This window comes from Semicossyphus pulcher, unplaced genomic scaffold (assembly GCF_022749685.1).
Source record: "Semicossyphus pulcher isolate SPU_LCO1_2020_fin unplaced genomic scaffold, fSemPul1.0.p SCAF_19, whole genome shotgun sequence".
NCBI classification, from domain to species: Eukaryota; Metazoa; Chordata; class Actinopteri; order Labriformes; family Labridae; genus Semicossyphus; species Semicossyphus pulcher.
The window spans coordinates 1,358,755-1,375,263 of NW_027211692.1; the positions used below are offsets into that span (position 1 = coordinate 1,358,755).

A 16,509-nucleotide genomic window follows, 5' to 3' on the forward strand; every position below is an offset into this window, starting at 1 on the left:
AGGTCGTCCACTAAAAGTTCTTGTTGTTTCCACTGACAGGCTCAGATTGTTCAAGTGGTTAGATCTTTATTGTGTTATTGTGCGTTACTCAAATACTGTGTTGTTCTGAACTAACTATTAATAACACTTAAGTCACACCACAATATAAACACAGTGACTGATAGAGGCGCTGGTATCAGCAGCTCCTGTGTTCTAATCAATGGAGTCTGGTGTCTTTGAAGAGGGCAATGTAACGGCCGTTACCCTCACAAAACAACATTGTAACACAGATGCACCAGTTCAGGCTGTAGCTCAAGTTAAAATACAAACATCAAACAGAAACAGTTGAAGACGTCTGATATTAGTGGAAGAATACGCCTTCACAGTGTGTGCTGCTTGTGTTGTTTTTCCTCGTGAAAACTTCCTGTCAGCAGCCTCTGAAATCTGGTTCAGGTCCACACTGTGAGCGCTGCGTCAGCACAATGTTTCTGTATGACGTGACCCATAAATGTGATTTAAAGAGTCCAGAACGACACGCTGCTGCAGTGAGACTTCGCCAGTGTGAGGTCAAAATGAAAACTTAGTTCCCGTCTGCGTTCAGTCCTGTTACACTGACTGTTCTTTAATGCTTCTTACTGCCTGAAGTTAAATTGTGCAAATAAAGAGTTCATTAACGTCACCGGGAGAGCGTCTGTTTTGTTCTGAAGGTCAAATGTGACACAAGCTGTCACTCAAGTTGAGCATTAACTAACATCTGAAACGTGTGTCCCGCTAATTTAAAACAGAGTTCAGAGCGCAGAGGTGAGTTTCTGTTGAGTCTTTATTAAGAAAAGTATCATCTGATCCAGAACAGTGCACACAGACGTGCTGATCCACACAGGTAACACACTGATTCTTCAGAGTCAGCGTGTTACCTGTGTGAACTCAGCCCTGAACACAGTTTACAGACTTCTGTACAGCCGCTACGGGAGCAGAGAGGGGACAAAAAGGACTGAGGAGGAGGTGTGTCCGGCCTGCGAGCAGAACACCTGCACATTCAGAAACAAAGAGGGCGGGGGGGGAGATTCTGTCCTCAAATCAAAGACTCAGAAGTTTTGAAAAACTTGAAATTTGACACTTTGGGCAAAAAAATTAAAGTTTCTCTCAAATGATCAACGATGTCAGATTTCTGTTTGACAAACAGGGTGAACAACACGTAACATGTATCACGTAATCATTTCCCTCAGCTATCTGTTGTTCTAGCTCTCATGGAGGCACTTCTTGGTCATGTCACTTTTACCTGAAGAATAAGGGAAGTGTGAGTTATAAGACATAAGTAACACAGCTGATGCTAACATTATCTCCAACTCCGTAACAGTAGACAAACATGATCGCTAATTAGCAGTCTTGGAGGGAACGCTAACAAACTGCAAATATTAGTTAACATTGAGAATCCAGTTGGTTTGGAGCTGTGCTAATGTAGCATTCTGCTAACATAAGATGGTTAACTTGGGGATAATGCTAAGATAGCTAACTGATACTAAGTCTGAGATATAGCTAACGTAGCTGACTGCTAGCTCTCTGAAATGGCTTGGTGGTAAAGCTAACATTAGCTAATATTATGGACTAACATTTGTTTACCTTCAAGTCACCTGACTGCTAACATTAGCTAGAATCACGGACTTCAGGCAAAACAAACATAACACCAGGCAAGCATACATGACTGATAGTATAAGCTAATGTCGTAGCTGTTGCTAGTTTTGAGATATAACTAATGTAGCTGACTGCTAACTTTAGCTAACTGAAAAGGCCTGGTTAGGCAAATATTAGCTAACATTACGAACTAACATTTGTTTAACCTCCATGTCACCTGACTGCCAACATAACTTAACTCTGAGGTAATGCTAGCACAATGCTAACATTTATCATTATTGTGGATCCAGCTAGTTCGGAGCTAATGTTTATGCTGTGGACTGCTACCATACGTTAGCTAGTTTTGGGATCAGGCAAACAATGCTAACTGATAGTATAAGCTAATGTGGTAGCTGTTGCTAGTTTTGAGATATAACTAATGTAGCTGAGTGCTAACTGTAGCTATCTGAAATGGCTTGGTGGTAAAGCTAACATTAGCTAATATTATGGACTTACATTAGTTTTACCTCGACGTCAGCTGACTGCTAACATAACTTAGCGTTGAGGGAACGCTAACATAATCGTAGCATTAAATTACACTGTGGATCCACTTTGTTTGCAGCTAGTGCTAATGAAGCTAACATTTATGGCAGTTATTTGTGTTCTACGGATCATTTTTGAGAAGACTTGATGTTTTTTGCCCAAAGTCCAGATGAGTTCCTGTAGATTCTGTTTACAGCAGATATCACAATCTGACGTCAGCCCTTCGGTAAGGCAGAGCTGGACCTGAGGAGGGGTTAAAGGTCAGGGGAATTGTGGGTATGTTCAGGAGCAACACATTAAAAAGAAAAAAAAAGTGAATAAATCCTATGGAGGTTAAAATCAGAGCGGCATCCTGTTGCCTTCCACGCTGATTTTGACAGCGTGACCCGGCTTCGTCAGGCGGCGGATATCAGCAAACCTACGCATCTGTTTATCAACGCGGGACATTCCCTTCTTCATCGGGCCCTGCAGGAAGAAACACACACACATCAGATAAAAACAAAAAGGAAGCTGGAAAAGCTGCTAACATGTTCAGGACTGTTTTAACATCCTCTGAGGGTGATGAAACACTACACATCTCTGCTGTGACTCTACTGCATCTCAAACGTTACATAACTGCCGTGAAATTTCACTGGTGAGCAGCTCGAACAAAAGCAGTATATTTTTAGCTGTGTTTCATCACTCTTTGGCACACTTCACTTCATCAGAGTCATGCGGAGGAGAGTTGAAACCCTCAGAGATAACAGGCAGCTTAGAAGCTTCACTGTTGCATCACCTGCTCACAAACACACCATGTTTTTGTTTAGTAATCTGCGTCCACTGCTGGTAAAGAGATGTATGATTAAAGCATTGTGTATATAATACAGAGACCGGCAGCAATGAAACAGGCTGTAATGGCTGCAACAGAATCCTTGATGGGTCAAAGGTCGTCCACTAAAAGTTCTTGTTGTTTCCACTGACAGGCTCAGATTGTTCTTCTAAGTGTGTGACAACATGACAGAAAGGATCCCTACAGAGATAGACCTTTTTGTTACAGAGGAAGATGATTGTTTTAACCACACACAGACGTCACATCGCTCTCTGCACACACACCAGACTCCATTCAGAAAAACACTGATTTAAGCTCACAGGACACAGCAGCTGCTGCTCTACCTCTGCCCATCAGTTAGTCTGTTTGTGTTACCGTACAAAAACTCCGCCTCTCTATCCTCACACAGTTGGACCTTCCATAGACTGTATATAAGAAGAGGTCAAAGTAGCCCGTGATGTCATCCACCCGTTTGTGGACCACCAGTTTTAAAGCCTTAGAGTTTGGCTCCATCTTGTTTTTTTGGAGCTGGAAGTGACCATATTTGGACGAGAGGGTGGAGCTAATGGTTAGCCAACCTTAATTTATCAGCTAATGCTACAGCTATCTTGTTAGCAATGTTCATCAATAACGTAAGGTAACTTGTACACATGTTAATTTTGGCGAGCTAAAAACAGGCTTTAAACAAAATGTACAAACTGAAAACATTCACAGCCGACTCCTCGGAGAATCTTTCAATGCTCAACCCTGAACACGACATTTTTAAGGTCCCTATGGTGGCAACTTGTCAATCACAGGTAGCCCCGCCCTAACCCCTCCCCTCTTCCTGGTCTGTGTGACTCTAATGGGAGCATCAGTGACTAAATGAACATCATGCTGAGTTGAAGAAGACTTGAAACTAGAGATTGAAACATTTTAGTTTAAAGGCATGTCTATAAGGGCTTTACTTTCCATACAGGGCTGAATCCACTCTTATACACAGTGTATGGCAGCATCACTGCACGCTGTCACACCATGCACAAGGACTTACTGCCCCCCACAGGTCAACAGCAGGAACTACAGGGGCATTCTGTTTCCCTCTATGCTGATCTTGACAGCTCCCTGCGGGCGGTTGATTTTCCTCTGCTCAGCGAAGCGACGCTTGTGCTTCTCCAGCAGGCTGATGCCTTTCTTATAGCCGCTCTACAGGGGACCAATCACAGCTCAGCCAATGACATCACTTCCTGTTTACAGATACCTAACATACCTAAAAACAGACTTCCAGTGACCAGGAGGCGACTGAGCCAACTTCTCCTTCGTGGTATATGAGGACTAACAGAAGAATGTTTTTATATACAAACTGTGAGACGATAACGACATAAAAGAAACTGAGTAAAAAAAGATCAATAAGAATAATCAGAATCTTTAATCCTTCCAAATGTAAAACTCAGAGGTCTTTGCTGCCTTACAGGAAGCTTAAATGGAACTTAATCCAGTCAATCAAGTTGATAATTGATTGGAATCTCTTCTTTGATTAATTGGACAATTACCAATGAAATAAAGGGAATAAGGAATTAGACATTTTTGTTTTTATTCATGTTTAAGACATTTATTCAACCAAATAATCCCAGGAACGAGTCTGTTTGTCTAACCTTTGACCCCCCCTTCATAAACTTCATATTAAGGCCTATCTGGTGTTCAGTGACATTAAGATTTAACCCTCACCCTTCAAAAACAACCCCCCCGTGTACTCACCCTGTTTGACTCCATCTCCACGTTCCACTTTGGTCGTACGACGTAGTCTTTGTTGGAGGGCATCGGCACCCGAGCCCTGGCACAGAAGCCGGGGTCACCGGGCCGCAGAGCTCTGCAGGGAGGAGGCAGGGAGGTGTTCAGGTGTAATAATGCTCCCTGTGCTTTGTGTGTGACTGAGACATCAAAACAAGCAGCCGGGTTAACTTACTTCTCCTCCCCGGTCAGCTGTTTCTCCAGGTCCCTCCGAGGCGTCTGACCTCCAGAGCTACACAGAGAGAAGGAGGGGAGGGGGGGCACTTTGGTTTATATCATGGTGAACGAACAGGAAGTGACATATGAGAGTTTGAATCCAGCAAAACGTCCACAGCCTGCTGAAGTCTCCATGCTATTATTAGCATTCTCCACCTCACAGCGGTTAGTCAGCGTTTCAGTGTAACAAGAAGAAAACGCCTCAGCTGATCCCCGCTACACGTTTCTATACCTCGCACCGTCGTCAGCAGGGAAGCACCGGGAGGGACACTCACCTGTCTGAGCTCGTCTGACGGCTGAGTCATTTTTAACGGATCTTTTTCTTACAAATACCTTAAACTTTTGACCTTTTGTTTATCATGTCAAAGTACACGCCCACTTTCTACTGCAAGGCATGAAGAGTGGAGCTGAAGAGCACCAAACAGACGGTGAAAATTAACTCTTTATCTTCCAAAGATGAGGAAACTTAGCGAGCAGTCCGCTCACAGGTCATCCAAATCTTTCCCTATGACCCGTCCGGTTTCTTCAGGCTTTGTTATCATCAGTAAACTCTTTAAACCTGCAGATTATTTATCTTGTTAAAAAGAAGTGTGAATAAATATAGATGATACATAGATAGATATACACCAAATTCTGGTGAACATGTATTTTGTCTGCCGTGGTGAAGCTGAGGTCAAAGGTCTGAAGATGCAGGAGTGACGGCCACACTGAGCAATCAGAGCTAAACTATGTTCCTAACACACGGCGAGCTTCAGGCTTGTGACAGGCAGAGAGACACCCGGCTGCTCCAACCAAAGAGCCCACAGGAAACCAAACTAACAGGAAGTTCAACCCTTTCTCTAGTCTGTCTGTTGTTGGAGCAGAACTCAGTCTACAGGCAGGACTCGCAGTGCAACCATGCAATTTAGTGACTGAACCTGATGGGTGGAGAGAAGACGTCGGGTTCCTCCGCCCTCTCCACCTTCTGAGGCTGACTGGGGGGGGAGGAGGGGGAGAGATGAAATGAAGGGATGGAGAGGAATGACAGAAGAAAACTGAAGGTACAGCTTAAAAGAAACGACAGGAGGAAAAGAAAAACACAACATGTGTGAGGGAGGATGAAGAGAAAGACACGAGGCACTGCAGAACAGACGTGAAAACAGCAGGTGGACCTGAGAGATTTGAGCTGACTGAGACCTGACGAACATTACAAGCACATTTTAAAACAAAGATAACTGGGACTGAGACAGCGTGGGAGTCTTTGTTTGCCCGTGTAGATTTGTCACACAACACGGTGAGGGTTTGGGGCGGTGTTCGTACCTCAGGCGTCGTCTCTGAGGCATCTGCTGGTCCAGATCTCTCTGCTGACGCTCCTCTCTCGTCATCCCTTTATAGTTAGACGTCAAGCCGAAGATCGGCCGCGACCACTCGTCTGTGCAGACGGAGAAGATTCAAGGTCTTTCATTACCCTTAAAAAAGACAAGCTATCAATGAAACACATTTTCCAAAGAGAGGGTCTTACTGATGAGTTTGAGAGCGAGGTCTTTGTTGGCTCGGGACTCTTTGGGATGTTTGTACAGGAACATGACGGCTCGTCCGATCCCGCTGTGCTTCAGAGTCTCCTGACTCACACTGGGCAGCTGCAGGAGGAAACACAGAGACGGAGTGAACTCTGCTCTTTACACAGCAGAGACTGAAGGTGTGACCTGCAGCCGACAGCAGCATCGTACTCACTTCCTGGAGGATCCTGAGGAGCTCTCCTCTGATTCTGAGAGCAGGCAGGGATTTGTCTGGCAGAGGACTGATCCACTCTTTAATGGCAGACATCACACCGCTGTCGATGAACGTGTCCTTTAAGTCCTGTCTGAGGGATAAACAAGGCGTCAAACCAAAGCTCGGGTGAGCTTGATGAAGTCAGCCTGAGCTACGTGGCTACACGAGACAGCGTGTCACTCAGCAGAACAAACAGTTCCTGAACTTACGCTTTGTACCGTTAGCCACATCATTGACCTTTGGCTAAAATCAGTTAGTTAACATCAAGGATCACGTTAGCTGGGGAAGTAATTTGGCTAGCTTTAAGTTAGCTACGCTGCATGGATCTGGGATTGGTTGCTGTGTAGCGTTAGCTGGTAAAGTTAAGTGCGAATGTCAAGCTAGCCAGTTGACCATGCAGCTCAGCCCTGAGAGTGTGGATGAATAGAATCACAACAGTTCTCTGCTGCGTTAGCTTGCAAACAAAAGCAAAAGAAGGGAGGACATATTCCCGCTTTGCAGGACAGGCTTTGCTTTATAAACACGTGTTGATCTTCTGCGCTGTGGTCGGTTGCAGGTTACGACTCTATGACTCTGCATCAGCACACCTGTATCTCCAGGGCCTGGGGGAACGCATAAAGTCTGTTTTTACATCGAAACAGTCTGCAGAGGACGAAACCAAGAGAGACGCAAAGGTTTCTTTTTTCATACATTTACAACACAAAGTGATGAAACACGTGAAAAGCTTCACGTCACCTCTAAAAGCCCCAAAAGAAATGGAGGAAGGTAACGATGACTGATGGAGGAGTGATGAGGCGGTGAGAGGTTCAAATCACACAGGAATAAACAGAGCTCTTACTTCTTCAGGTGCATGACCACCTGTGGCAGCAGGGTGAGCTTTTTCAGAGCTGGTTTCTTCTGACTGTTCAGAGTTCGGTCCTCCTGTTAAAACAAAAACACAGTCAGGATTACAGGGAAACAGGAAGCACCATAAACGTTCAGAGAGGCTTTTATTTTGACAGGCAGACCTCTGCGGCCTCGTTCATCTTGGTGATCATGGCGCTGACCACGTCGTCTGCGTCGCTGATGAACGTCCCTCCGTCTCTGTGCCGCCTCTTCTTGCTGTTCATGGCTTTCCTCCGTGCGAGCATCACGTCAAAGTCAGACATGAAGCTGGTGCTGAACACAAACAGGAAACACAAAGCATCGTCATAAATCTATTTTTATTTTCATCTGGAAACGTGGAGCTCCAGGACAGCACGCTGGGTGGAATCAAAGCTCGTTTTAAAAGATTGATCGTGTTTCTAGGCTTGCTGATAAATAATGCACAATTATTGTTACCATAAAGATGCAAATGTTTGTATTCTTATTGTGCTGGTTAAAGGAATGTTAGCTCATAATTGGGTCCAGTAATGACGAGACGTACAAAAGCTGCAGACTCCTGATGTGTCCTGACGCCTGGTGAGAGGATGCAGTGTTCATCGTGTCTGTTTCTGTGATACTTTTAAAGACCCCAAAAGTGGATTTATTCAAATGTTCTGCTTTTTTTCTGCAACAGAACACTTGTGTGACTGAGCTGCTTACTCTTGGCCGCTGCGGTCCACTCCCTCGTCAGAGTCGGACTCGTCGTCCACCTGCTGCTGTCTCTCCTTCGGCTCCTTCTTGTCAGCCTCCAGGTCCTCCTGGTTGAAGCCCTGCAGGAGGAGGACGACACAGTTTGTTAGAGACACTAGAATCAAACAACCAACAGTTAGCAGGAGGATTTTACTCACGGTGAACTCCTCCTCCTCTTCGTCTCCTGACTCTCCAAAGATGTCTGCGATCATTTTCCTGGAACAAACAATAGAGGCCATTCAGCGTGCGGTAGATTCTCTTCTGGATTGAAGTGAAATTGGTGTGACATTAAAGTATATTTGGAAACTTGACTCTCTGCTAGAATATAGAGACGTGTGCCCCGCTGGCAGGTCAGAGTCCAGACTGGTTTTAGTACGACACAGGAGGTCAGAACTTACTCCTCCTCATCTCCGTCTCCTGATTCGCTGTCACTTCCAAACAGCGCCTTCTCGTCTTTCTTCCCCGCCGTGGCCTTCAACCTCTCGTCGTCCTCGCTGCCGCTGTCCGAGCCGAGCTCTCTCAGTTTGGCCGCCAGACTCTTATCCGGACCGCCCGACCCCCCATCGCTGTCCGAGTTCTCATCATCGGACACGGCCCGACTCCTCTTCACTGCTGAGGGAATAAACACGTGACGGATGTGACTGCATGAATGTTCTGCTCCACTCTCTCACACTGAAGCTGCTGCAGGTTTTAATTCTTGTTCAGACAGCAGAGCATCAGGAGCACTAGTTTGTGTTCTTTGACCTGCACTCCCTCCTCTCCTGCAGCGTGACAAGAGATGTTTCTAGGACGACCAAATCTGATTTCAGTTGGAGTTTAAATTAGCAGTGAAATGGGCCCTTTGGCGACCCCTGGTCCAGTCCTTCATTTAGCCTCATTAAAAAGTGTTTACAGATTTCCCATGATTCACAGCGATAGTGATGATGACAAACAGCTGTCACCTTACCTGGTTTGTCTGCCTTCTCCTCATCCTCATCCTCACTGTCTGACAGGATGGCCTTCTTCCTCTTCACTACAAACAATAAAGAAGAGCACACAAAGTAATGAATGCTAACGCACGTCAAGATGCTGGTTCAGCCTTAATAACACTCCGAGAACAGAAGACGGCTAAAGTATCATGTTTCATTGGAGCTCACAGTTTTTATAAGAAGCTCACAAATAACGGAGATGATGTCTGTGAGCTGCTCTGAGATCAGTACCTGGCTTCTCGTCCTCCTCGTCACTGCCGTCTCTCTGCCTCCTCTCCTCCTCCGGCTGCTCTTCATCACTTCCTGCTGCAGCCTTCCTCCTCCTTCCACCCTCCTCCTCCTCTTCCTCCTCACTGTCAGACTGCATCACAGCCTTCCATCCTCCTCCTCCTCCTCCTCCTCCTCCTCCTCCTCCTCCTCCTCCTCCTCCTCCTTCTTCTTCTGCCTCCTGCTGTTTCTCCTCCTCCTCGTCAGAGTCTATCTGTGCTGCCTTGCGTCTGGCAGGCGTCTCTGTGTCAGAGTCACTGTCAGCGTTTGGCCGGCGGTCCGGGGACGCCGCAGGTTTGGTATCCCCGTTCTCTGAGTCGCTGTCTGCGGCCGCTTTGGGCCTCTGCTCCCCCTCCTCCATGTCCGAACTGCTCCCCCTGCGTCTGACGGGAGACGACCCTCCTTCCTCGTTATCTGAAGCTCCGCGTTTGACGGGCGACGACTCCTCGTTGTCAGACCCACTCATCCTGCGTTTGACCGGAGAGTTGTCGTCGCTGTCAGCAGGTCGAGGAGCCTCCGTCTCTGAGTCACTTTTGTCATGGTGGCCCCTGGGAGCCTCGCCCTCAGAGTCGCTGTCGGCCCCTCTGTGGTCGTCGTTATCTGAGCCACTGGCTGCCCTGCTGGTCTCCATAGCGTGTGGGGCGTCTTCGTCGTTGCTGCCCTCGTCCTGTTGAGAAAAACAAAGGTGGGTCAGTGAGACAGAAACACCCGGATGACCTGCGTGTTCAAGGAAAAGAACCATCACAGAAAAACTGTCCTGCATCAAGAGATCATCAGAGATCAGCCTGCTGATGGGTGCAACTCAAGGTAACTTAGAAATAGACGCGTAGATCTGGGGCAGGTGGATATACATAAAGAGAAAACAACCAGCTTCAGTCACTGAAGTCCAAATCTTCTGTCTGTGACCCTTTAAAGCAAAGTGAAGCCTCCTGCATGTCTATGAGCTGTAAACTGTTCAACTGTTCTCCTTTTTTATATTGTTTCTAATTTGAGACCAGAGTTTGTAGAATTCATGAAGAACAAGAAAAGCTTTGAGGAAATACTGAAACATGTAAAACATTTTACTGTCGTTGAAGTAGAAGAGATACACAGTATATATATATGTATATATTTATATATATATATATATATATATGTATATATATATAAATAAAGGCGACATGAAGAGCAGGTATCGAAGCGGTCTGACCTCAGATTGATGTCTGTCGCTTCTCATCTCCTCGCCATCTGACCCCTGGTGTTCGTCCTGAACTGGAGTGCCGCCTCCGTCATCTGCAAAAAACACAACAGGTGAGGGACGCACACATTAGTGACATTGTTACACATGATGTGTTGCTTCTGTCACATGGCAGCCTGCGCCTGCAAAGTTCTTCAGTTTGACCCTTGGGCTGCTTTGCAGTTCAGTCACATGTGATATTTATTATCAGTTATTCACGCTTTCCTGCATTTGGCAGTAAGTGAAGAGAGACAGAAAAAAATGGGGAGAACAGTGTTATTAAAGAGACAGTGTTGTTTGTGGTTTTCAGTTCTGTTGAATCAGATAGTACCTGGTTATTGTCATGTTTTTATTTTCCCTTGCATGGACTATTTCTTTCATTCAGCCTACAAACAGCAGAGATGGGAGAGTGAAGCTCTGTGGATCAAGTACCTGGAGCTGCCGAAAGACCCTGCACAAACCTGACTCTGGCTGAATCTACAGCAACTGAACTGGGTCCGAGACGTGCTTTTAATGGTGGAATTTGACTTGGTCGTCTCATGCACGGGTCAAGGACTACACATCAACTATTTTAGTGTGAAATTTACTTAGAAAACAAGCTCTTAGGATGTTATACAATCTGTGCACCAAACACAATGTAAAAAACGTGTAGACGAGTAGGTAGCGTATAGAAGCTATATAAAATAACGAGAAAACGTAAATAGACATAACCTTTGGGTCTTCTCTTAAATTCCGCACGCAATCGAAACATTCATATCAAAGCGTCTCGGTTTATAATCCAATGTTCACTGTATCACAGTGAGGATTTAAATCCGCTAGGGACTGTCCACCAGGAGGCAATTTAATGTTATATTCAAGACTGACAGAAGCCCCTGGTTTCCTCACAGTTATGGAACATAAATAACACCATCCGTTACAGACTTGTAAAGCAACATATAACGGAGAAGGGGGAATGTAACACTACCAGCCCTCTGATCATGAAGCTAACGTTACATTTCCTGGTTGATATTAACCAATACTGCTGCTGAGCCCAACATTTACATTCACGCTTTGACACCGCGCAGTTTAGAGGCTGAATAGCTTTCTGTGTGTCACGTTTACCAACAAACGATGAACCTGTGATCCACTTCTGACGAACGTTAGATAAGAGTTAGCCTGTTAGTGGGACAAGAAACAAAGCATAAGCAGTTATTTACCGGAGTGATTCCCGGACATGAAGTCGTCCTCCTCTCCGTCCATTTCTCAGACAGAGACACACTCAGAGTCAGATCTGTGCGCCGGACTGTTTCTCTGTTTACTCAACTTTAATATCAAAGCGGGAAAAATAAACCCGGTCAAAGAAACGACGCGTGAAAGCTAACAGCAACAGCTAGCTAGCTACTGTAGCCCAGAGACCCAAAATGGGGTTCCAGCCGTCATATACGCATGCGCAAATGTGGTGTCGCCTGGCAATGACGTACCAGAAAGCTTTTTTGATGCTTTATGAGCACAACAAGATGATTTTTAGCTCTGTATTTCCGTTAATACGTACACACAAACTAATGTGACAATTAATTTCACTTAATTAAATCACCATATAGCCAATATCTCAGCATTTTCATATATTAAATTGTATCTTTATTTTTTTTTGTATATTGTACATACTTGACATATTTCTTACTTCTATTTATATTTATTATATTTCTCTCTGTGTCAGAGCAATTGTAACGCCCGAATTCCCCCCCGGGGACAAATAAAGTATTTCTGATTCTGATTTTCACATTGACACCATAACATAATACGGTAGTTGATCGCATGAGAACGTTGTTTATTTACACAAAGTTTAGTTTTAGTAAAAACATATTTGGTTTGAATTGTAAGTACTAATTAACTAACCTATCACTACTGTGTTTAGTTAGACTACCAGACGCGCTATTTTGTTAACTTTTTAGTGTTCAATAAAGTTAACTGCATAAAAAAAACTAAATAACATACGGCCTGTCAAGTGACGGCATTGACGCGCGACGCAGAACCACAGAGGAAGACACGCGTGTTGTTTGATCTAGCAACAGGGGCTGTTTGAAACCAGATTTGTGTCCCGTTTCGGTCCATTTGAGGGCGTGATGGGGGACACGAGCCGACTGTGCTCCGTGTGGCTGGGCTCGGAGACCGGTATCCTGAAGGGGGTTAGTCTGTCCCGGAAACAGGCCTTTAACTTCTGCAACACGAGCCACCTGAGCCGCGACCAGGAGGTCCGCACGCTGTGCTGGGGAGACCCGGCTGAGAGCGAGCTGCTGGTCGGCTCCGTGGACGGAACCGTGAAGACCTTCAGCACTGAGAAGGGCGCCTTCACCGAGACCCGGCGCTGCGGGGACCCGTCCGAGGGCTGCTTCACCGGGCTAGCAACGCTGGACGGGTCCGCGCTGATCACCTGTGTGGAGTGCGGGACGCTGCGGGTGTGGAGGGAGGACAGCAGCGAGCCCGTGACGGAGCTGGATGCGGGGAAGAACGTGTGCAGGATGCGACAGAGCCCGGCACACCGACACAAAGTCGCCACCGGCGGGAAGGAGAACGGCCTGAAGATCTGGGACCTGGAGAAACCAGAGAAGCCCGTGTTCACCTCTAAGAACCTGCGGGACGACTGGCTGGATCTACGGCGACCGCAGTGGGTCAGAGACATGGCCTTCATCCCGGACTCGGACAAAGTGGTCACCTGCACAGGTTACCATCAGGTGTGTTCGTACCGCAGTGTAAAATATCACTTTAGGACGTTGGCCTCAAAGTCATAGAACTAAAACTTCATTCAAAAAGCGTCATTTTTTAGCACACTACTGTCAGGGAAACCTTTGGGCCAATACGTTTTAATTAAAAACAAGATCTTTAAAATGTACTCGACAATTCGTTGTACAGCTAATACAACATGATTACAGGGACGCTCAATAAACAAAGGTCATCTAAAGGGTCCCTGACCATGACATCAAGAAGGCAAGCCACTGTCACAAACAGGTTTTAATACAAGAACTACAAAAGTAAATCTGACGTAGTACGTTATTGAAGTTTAGTTGATATGAGTAACGTATGTAAACGCATCATTTTACTTGTAAATAAGTGTTTCTTACAAACTTCATACATTTGGCTCCTACACTGACAGCACGTGACTTGTTACTTTTCAGGTAAAGATTTTACATGTAAAAAACCTGTGATCAGTAAATATGCATGTTTTATTGATTAAACTTCCTTGTATTACATAAAGACTTTAATATTATATATAAATATTGTGGATGGTCAGTTGTTAATAATAAATTACACCATAGAATTTATACATTCAATTATTAGAATTGGATGAAAACACTAAAGTACCTCATTTGTGTATTCAAACATATTTGTACAGTACTTGAGTGATTGTGAAATTTATGAGCTCAGGTGACATTGAATGCACCACAGCTCCTCAGAGGTTTAAATGTCTCGTCAGGTTGAGTGTTTGAAATGTTCTGCCCTCCAGTGGTCAAAATCTTCCTGTAGGTTTAACATTGTCGTCTCCTTCATCAGGTCCACGTGTTCGATCCCTCCTCCCCTCAGCGGCGTCCCGTCCTGGAGGCAGAGTACGGTGAGTACCCGCTCACCGCTCTGTCTCTGCCCGCCGGTGGTAACACGGTGGTGGTGGGCAACACCCACGGCCAGATCGCCCTGCTGGACCTGAGGAAAGGTCTGGTCCGCGGCTGTCTGAAGGGGCTGGCGGGGGGCGTGCGGGGGCTGCAGTGTCATCCCTCCCAGCCTTTGGTGGCCTCTTGCGGCCTTGACCGCTTCCTCCGCATCCACAGCTTGGAGGACCGCAAACTGCAGCACAAAGTCTACCTCAAGTCCCGCCTCAACTGCATCCTGCTCTCCAGCAGAGACCTGGAGGACGTAGGGGGAGCTAAAGGTAAGGGGGGGTCTCAGGAGGTGAAGGAGGAAGAGGAGGGAGAGGAGGGAGAGGAGGACGAGGTGTGGGACACCATGGAGCGGTTGGAGGAGAAGCCCAAGAGAAAAAATCCGGAGGAGGAGGAGGAAGAAGAAGAAGAAGATGGGGAGGAGCAGAAAAAAAAGAGCAAGAAGAAGAGAAAGAAAGGACAAGACTGAGGGGTGTTCGAGGTGTGATCAGAGTGTGGGACATTTGAACACTTGAAAGATAAGAGCTTTATCTTTCCAGGACAGGAAATGTGTTTTGTATTATTTTGTGTGAGAGCTTTATTAAAACAGCTCGTCATTGGACAAGTGCCTACAGATGTCTCATGAGTAGTACTGATTTCTAACAACCTGTTCTTTTATTTTTAAAATGCAATATCATTTTCCTCACCTGGATGTTTCAGTGGATGATGAGAGAAGATGAGAGAAGCATCACTTTTCTGCCAGGGCAGTCTGGGACAGACATGTTGAAACCACAGCTTTGAAACAGATCTCACACTTCTAGGCCAAACTCCATTAAGAAACTGACCATTTTAAAGGTTAATACTCTGTGGGCGGACAAAAAGCTTTCATGCCTTGAATTACAGTCTTTTAAATGTACTTTATGAGTCAGTATCTACTTCAGCAGTATTAAAGGGACATTGAGGTCACCAGGAATGTCCTCCAACCAACCAAATTGTTGACACAAGACAGGAACCTGGTGCCTCGTGTTAAAGGTCTCAGCTACAGTAATTACTGTTTCACTGCATTTACAACATTACGTCTGTTATGTTTGCGTTATACTCGGACTATAAACCAAAGGCCAACAGCCGTCACGACTGTTTCATAATAAAGCACAAGTGAATAAAGAAAACTGGTATCATGTTTTATTCGCAGAATAAAGAGGAAGCATCAGCCCGCTCGAAAGTAGATCGATACAACGCAGGACACTCAAAGGCACAACCCAAAGACATACAGAGAAGGTGTTACAAGGTGTGTCATTAATAACGATTAAAGTACATTTACTGTGAAGCAGGTTTTAATCAAGGTGAATAAAAGTCAGCAGAGGTATAAAAAGTCACCTGAAGTCCAGAGCAGCACACAGCACACCTTCTATATGTGACCCACGTCCAGCATCATCAGAACCAGGCTGAACTGTGTGTGTGGACTGTGCGGTTCTTCGGCTCTGTTTGTCAGTTCTGCAGAGGTTAGTCACTGTGCTGTCAATCAGAGAGGACACATTAAAGTAGATAAGTAATCAATACTCAATGAGCTGTTGTTTGAACATGTTAAAAACAAAGTCAGAGTCTGACCCAAATAACTGACAGAGGTCTGGATCCATGGCGTTCCTGTGTGCTGCATTCTCAGTGTGTTCATGGTCCTGACGTCTGAGCTTCAGGATGTGATCAGTCTGCTCTTCAGGAGAAGAAATAAACGTACCTGAAAGTCTCGAGCTCAGATCGTCGGTGTGGATGTTCCTGCAGCAGTGGAGTCACGTTAGTTCTGTTTGCCTCAAAGTTTCCCTTCAGGGCGTCCTGCCAAAAACGTGTTTGTGTGTGATGTGTTTTATTTCTCGTCCTTAAATATATAATCTCAAGATTGTCATGTAAATAAATGTCTGTTAAGTCTCTATCACCGAATGAGGTAACACAATGGTGACTGAGCCTATGGCCCACTGATGAAAGCCTTTGCATTTGCAGTATATAGTATTATTATGGGCTGGGTGTCTGTGGCGGCGCCCAGTAAGTGACACGTTCTCCATCAGCCAGCAGTGGTTGGTCTGCCAGAGAGGGTAGGCGGAGCTAAGCGGCTGCTTTTCCGCTCTCTGCAAGTGTTGCGAGTAAACAGTAATCTACTATGGCTGAACAAACAAAGAAAAGATGGAT

The 16,509-nt window shown here is 45.6% G+C and overlaps 2 protein-coding genes across 2 annotated transcripts; one reads left to right on the forward strand and one right to left on the reverse strand.

The window, feature by feature from the left end:
• Positions 1 to 785: 785 nt before the first annotated feature.
• On the reverse strand, positions 786 to 12,119 carry LOC138597293 (protein IWS1 homolog). Its single transcript, XM_069668877.1, has 15 exons — positions 11,917 to 12,119; positions 10,694 to 10,776; positions 9,469 to 10,171; positions 9,216 to 9,281; positions 8,668 to 8,881; positions 8,428 to 8,485; positions 8,240 to 8,349; positions 7,684 to 7,834; positions 7,515 to 7,597; positions 6,638 to 6,767; positions 6,426 to 6,543; positions 6,224 to 6,335; positions 4,884 to 4,940; positions 4,676 to 4,787; positions 786 to 2,598 (listed from the first exon to the last, which is right to left on the reverse strand). The coding sequence occupies exons 1-15, from the start codon at positions 11,957 to 11,959 to the stop codon at positions 2,473 to 2,475; spliced, it is 2,166 nt and encodes a 721-aa protein (XP_069524978.1). The 5' UTR covers positions 11,960 to 12,119; the 3' UTR covers positions 786 to 2,472.
• Positions 12,120 to 12,742: 623 nt separating this feature from the next.
• Positions 12,743 to 15,474, forward strand: wdr74 (WD repeat domain 74). Its single transcript, XM_069668757.1, has 2 exons — positions 12,743 to 13,431; positions 14,249 to 15,474. The coding sequence occupies exons 1-2, from the start codon at positions 12,823 to 12,825 to the stop codon at positions 14,816 to 14,818; spliced, it is 1,179 nt and encodes a 392-aa protein (XP_069524858.1). The 5' UTR covers positions 12,743 to 12,822; the 3' UTR covers positions 14,819 to 15,474.
• The last annotated feature ends 1,035 nt before the right edge of the window (positions 15,475 to 16,509 follow it).

What these genes read in the sequence shown, in the direction of transcription:
- LOC138597293 (XM_069668877.1), bottom strand. Translation starts at nt 11,959, where the DNA reads ATGGACGGAGAGGAGGACGACTTCATGTCCGGGAATCACTCCG. An exon ending in GGAGACGGAGATGAGGAGGA is followed by an intron (nt 8,486 to 8,667) that starts GTAAGTTCTGAC and finishes TGTTTGTTCCAG; the next exon opens with GAAAATGATCGCAGACATCT. An exon ending in CCTCGCTCTCAAACTCATCA is followed by an intron (nt 6,336 to 6,425) that starts GTAAGACCCTCT and finishes CCGTCTGCACAG; the next exon opens with ACGAGTGGTCGCGGCCGATC.
- wdr74 (XM_069668757.1), top strand. Translation starts at nt 12,823, where the DNA reads ATGGGGGACACGAGCCGACTGTGCTCCGTGTGGCTGGGCTCGGAGACC. An exon ending in CCTGCACAGGTTACCATCAG is followed by an intron (nt 13,432 to 14,248) that starts GTGTGTTCGTAC and finishes CTCCTTCATCAG; the next exon opens with GTCCACGTGTTCGATCCCTC.